This window comes from Blennius ocellaris (genome assembly GCF_963422515.1).
Source record: "Blennius ocellaris genome assembly, chromosome: 7".
NCBI classification, from domain to species: domain Eukaryota; kingdom Metazoa; phylum Chordata; class Actinopteri; order Blenniiformes; family Blenniidae; genus Blennius; species Blennius ocellaris.
The window spans coordinates 936788-941652 of NC_137656.1; the positions used below are offsets into that span (position 1 = coordinate 936788).

Genomic DNA, 4865 nt, shown 5'->3' on the forward strand with positions numbered 1-4865 from the left:
TCTGATCCTCCATAATGTAAACACAACTTGGGCGTGTGCACAACTCGTGATGTCACTCTGTTATTGTCAGAAGCTCCGCCCAGCAGAGGAAATAGCGCCGTTGATCGGCTATTTTCTCGCAGATTGCCGCGTTTTAACATTTTACCCTTCAGCCAGTTAGCAGGAAAAAGGTGATTTCTATCACTTTGTGCTGATATAAAATTAAAAATCACAGTTTGCTCTTTTCCCCCAAATCACTCGTAAAGTATTTTTGAGAATAGCTTGTTTAGTATTTAATAACTTGTTGCATGATTTTGTTTTTTAATGATAAATTCTGGAAAAAAGTGAATCTGATTGTTTTTCTTTTGTTTTTGTTTTTTTATGAACTAACTTCAGAATCCTTCCGTAAAACCTCCATAATCCTGAAGTGGCAGAGAAACAAAGTCTCACCAGCATTTAGTGAATGATCCAATCCAGTTAAATCTTTATTTTATTTTTACTGCAGGGGATAAAAGCTGCAGTGCATCGTGGGACAGATTGAGCAACGAGAGAGAGAAAGTGAGAGAGAGAGAGAGAGAGAGAGAGAGAGAGAAACCTCATGTTCAATGAAAAACATTTTTATTTTGGTGAACACAAAACAAACGTCAATCTTAAATATAATTTCAAATAAATATTTACACCCGCGACACAGAAAAGTCCCGGAAGCTGCTTTTACATTCAGATTTACTTTGTGCTGATTTCACTGATTCAGAGAGCGGTTTCGTTTATTTATTGTTTTCTTCTTTTTAAAAACATTCATTGGTTTTCATCCTGAAGCAGCGGCTGTGAAAATAAAGCAGAGAATTAGTGGAAGATTCACGAAGTTCAAGGACCCGTTTACAACCACGTCGTTTTTAAGTGAAAACCGGGGAAACGTTGGTCGACTGTTTACGCGACACTGGTGCTCGCTGCAAGCGCAACTTTTTGAAAAAGTTTCAAAACAGTCTCTGTGGAAACGGGGCAAAATCGTAACATAAAAAATAAATAAATAAATAAATACTCCGAATCGTCTGCGTGGAAACGAGGGGGGGGGGGGGGAACGCAACTTTTGAAAAAAAATATTCTGGCACCTCCCGGGGGGGGGGGGGGGTGTTAAGTTTAAAAAAACACTCTGAATAGTCTCCATGGATACGGGGGCAAATGCCCAACATTAAAAAAAAATACTTCAACTTCATCTTCGTGGAAAACGCAACTTTTAAAAAAAATACTCTGACACGTCTCAGTGGAAATGGGGGGGGGGTTAAGTTTTTAGAAAGTCTGAACAGTCTCCATGGAAACGAGGCAAAATCGCAATGTTTAAAAAGAAAATACTTCGACCTGTCGCCGTGGAAACGGAGGGGGTAAAATGCGACTTTTCTGACACACGACTGCGGCTGAAGCAAATAACTTCTGCACATGCTCAGTAGATGGACCAGAACAAAAATGGCGGCCTCCAAAGCATCTCGAGTCCTGGGACTTTTACTTTGACAGTCACCGCAGTAACAACTTGTTCGTCGCTCCACAACGTAGTCATCTCCACGTTGCTTCATAACCAAAACAAACAGCAGCACCACCTGGTGGCCTGGAATGGGAACTACACCATTTTCAAGCTTCCGTGTAAACGCACATCGTTTTCAAAACATTTGCCGCGTAAACGCGAAACGACGCGCCTTTCACTCGACGTGTCGTCGCGCAGAACCGCCGCGGCGTCCGAACAGCGGCGGGTTTCTCACCGAGTATGCTAGCTCCTCGGCGCCGGCCTCCGGCCGCTGCCACAGCGGGTTGGACAGGATCCCGAAGACGACCAGACCGAAGGCGACGATCAGGACGCCCAGCGAGTTTCCCAGCAAGGCTTCGGCGGGGAGGGCGGAGTACGGCGGACTGCCGGCGGCGGATCCCTTCCTGTCGGCGAGAGGAAACGCATTTTTAATGTGAAGGACGCGACGACTTGAGCTGCACACCCGGGAGGAACCGGAAAAAAAAAACACAAAATAAAAGCTCTTACAGGACGAAGAAGAGCTTCTCGTTGATGCCGGAGACGCAGGCGGCGACGCTGAGGGTCAAGATGGCGCCGCCCGTCCACACGTGGACGGGCTTCAGGAGTTTGCGCAGCGCGGGGGGGGAGCAAGGCAGGAGGAAGCCGGCCGCACCCGCCGCCCACTGAGTGGACAGGAGTGGACGTGAGGACGCCGTCGGGACACGGGAGACACGATAAAAGCAACACTTCCTCCGGGATCAACGCTCGTTTACCTGGAAGGCGAAAAGGCAGACGGCGGCTAATCCGATCCAGCTGTGCAAGGAGTAGAGGTTGGCGGTCTTGTTGGCGTTGTGGAAATCGAAAACGGCGCAGAGTCCCAGGACGGCGAGGACCAGGGCGAGGAACATCAGGCCGGCGTGGAGGATCTTCCAGGGGAGTTTATTCTGACCCCAGGTCAGAGGGACGCGGTACAACACCGCTCCTGCAGGGGGAGGCAGGAAACGGGGAAAACCTTCGTAATGTTCCGTTTACGACGGAGACACAATTTTGAAAACGCTCCGACTCGGTTTCCGTGGAATCGGGGGGGGGGTTAGAACAAGTTTTTGAAAACGCTTGAACTCCCTTTCCAAGGAATTAGGTGGGTGACACTTTTCGAAAATGCTCCGACTCCGTTTCCATGGAATTGGGGGGAGAATGCAACTTTTTGAAAACGCTCTGGCTCGGTTTCCGTGGAATCAGGGGGAGAACAACTTTTTGAAAATGCTCCAACTCCCCTTCCAAGGAATTGGGGGGGTGCAACTTTTTGAAAATGCTCCGACTCCATTTCCATGGAATTGGGGGGGAAACACAACTTTTTGAAAATGGACTCGGCTTCTGTGGTATCAGTGGAAAATTGGCCTTTTTGAAAACGCTTCGACTCTTGTTTACATGGAATCGGGGGGTGAAACTTTTTGAAAACGCTCCAACTCCATTTCCAAGGAATCGAGGGGAGGTGCAACTTTTTGAAAATGCTCCGACTCCGTTTCCATGCAATTGGGGGGGGAGGACACAACTTTTTGAAAACACTCAGACTCGGTGGAAATGTGTTAAAATGTAACTTTCAACACTGCTGCCTCTACGGCCATAGTAAATAATTCTTCTGCTGTGTGATAGAGAATATTATTAACTGGAATACTGCCACACTGTATTTTGAATTTAAAATGCAGTTAATGACATATAAATAGTATATTATTATTATTATTTGTAAATATTCTTGTTCAATATTATCAATGCCACGTACATTCATATATATGTGTGTATAAGTTTGATGTGAATGTATAAACTAGTGTGTAGTAGAAATTTAATGTGTAAAGTTAAAATAGTAATATTAGTTTAAAAAGTCATTTGTGTGTGTGAGAGCCTGGTGCCAATAAAACTTTGCTTCAGCCGACATGGCTGATCTAATTGAATAATTAGAGTTTTGTTTTGGTTTTTCTGAAGAAATTCAAATTGACCAGGAGTGACGACCTTCTCCAGAACGCTCATGAAGGTGCAATTTCCTCAAACACAACCTGGCCGTTGGGACGGACGGCGAGCAGAAGTGAGAAGCAGAAGTGAAACTGGCAGTGATATTTTAAAACAATACAAAACAGAAAAAAAGAAGGCGGCCCCTCACCGTTGCTCCAAGTGGGGGGGGGGACTCACGTTTAAAAAAAATACTCTGAACAGACTACATTGAAATGGGGCACAAGCCCAACATTAAAAAAATACTCCGACCCGTCTGCGTGGAAAACGCAACTTTTAAAAAAAACCTTCTGAACAGTCTCCATGGAAACGAGGCAAAATCGGAATGTTTAGAAACAAAATACTTCGACCTGTCGCCGTGGAAACGGGGGGTAAAATGCGGCTTTTCTGACTTTCAAGACTGTGGCTGAAGCAAATAACTTCTGCACATGCTCAGTAGGTGGACCAGAACAAAAATGGCGGCCACGAGTCCTGGGACTTGGTAGTTTTACTTTGACAGTCACCGTAATAACAACTTGGTCGTCCGTCCACACCGTAGTCATCTCCACGTTGCTTCATAACCAAAACAAACAGCAGCACCACCTGGTGGCCTGGAATGGGAACTACACCGTTTTCAAGCTTCCCTGCAGCTTCCGTGTAAACGCACGTCGCTATTTTAAAACAAAACCAAAAAAAAAGAAAAGACGGCGGCGACCCCCTCACCGTTGCCGTACAGCACCACCAGGCCCAGCACCATCAGCACCGGGTGCCAGTTGAACTGCAGGCCGGAGCCGTCCCAGGCGAAGCCGCCGCGCCACCGGCTGTTCCACACGCACACGCAAACCACGCAGGCCAGGCTGAGCGCCAGCAGCAGCAGGTGGCAGGCGTAGAAGGTCGTGACGGAGCTCATCCTGATGGCACCTGCACGCTGCCGACAAATGGAAGAAGATGAAAGAAGATGAAAGGGGGAGTGGCTAACCGTCGACTGAGCTCATCCTGACAGAACACGCCCTGGTCGGTCGCCCAACACACAATTTAAAGTCACGGATTAATTTATGGTTGTATATAGAAATGGCTTATTTATTAGTTCTTTAGTTATTTATTAGTTCTTTAGTTATTTATTAGACGGGACGGTGCGTATTAATGAACAGGCCGTCTCTTCATGAGGCAAATATGCCAGAAATCATACAAAGTTAAAAAAAAAACCCAACAACATATAAAGATTAATTTATGGTTGTATACAGAAATTGTTTATTTATTAGTTCTTTAGTTATTTATTAGTTCTTTAGTTCTTTATTAGATGGGACGGTGCGTATAAATGAACAGGCCGTCTCTTCATGAGGTAAACATGCTGGAAATCATACAAAGTTAAAAAAAAAAAAAAAAAACATATAAACATAATAAAGCC

At 45.5% G+C, this 4865-nt stretch overlaps 1 protein-coding gene across 8 annotated transcripts in view; it reads right to left on the reverse strand.

Annotated features, from left to right (window-relative positions):
* Nucleotides 1-580: 580 nt before the first annotated feature.
* The window catches only part of cyb561a3a (cytochrome b561 family, member A3a), a 7200-nt gene continuing 2915 nt past the window's right edge, over nucleotides 581-4865 (reverse strand). For 7 of the 8 annotated variants that reach the window (XM_080498817.1, XM_080498821.1, XM_080498819.1 and 4 more), the window contains 4 exons: nucleotides 4181-4385; nucleotides 2248-2456; nucleotides 2003-2157; nucleotides 1327-1899 (listed from right to left, as the gene is read on the reverse strand). In XM_080498817.1, coding sequence (XP_080354943.1) covers nucleotides 1671-1899; nucleotides 2003-2157; nucleotides 2248-2456; nucleotides 4181-4385 — 798 coding nt within the window. In that variant the 3' untranslated portion in view covers nucleotides 1327-1670. Of the gene's footprint in view, nucleotides 802-1326; nucleotides 1900-2002; nucleotides 2158-2247; nucleotides 2457-4180; nucleotides 4386-4865 lie in introns of those variants that run through there. The other variant, XM_080498815.1, reaches the window with a different exon arrangement.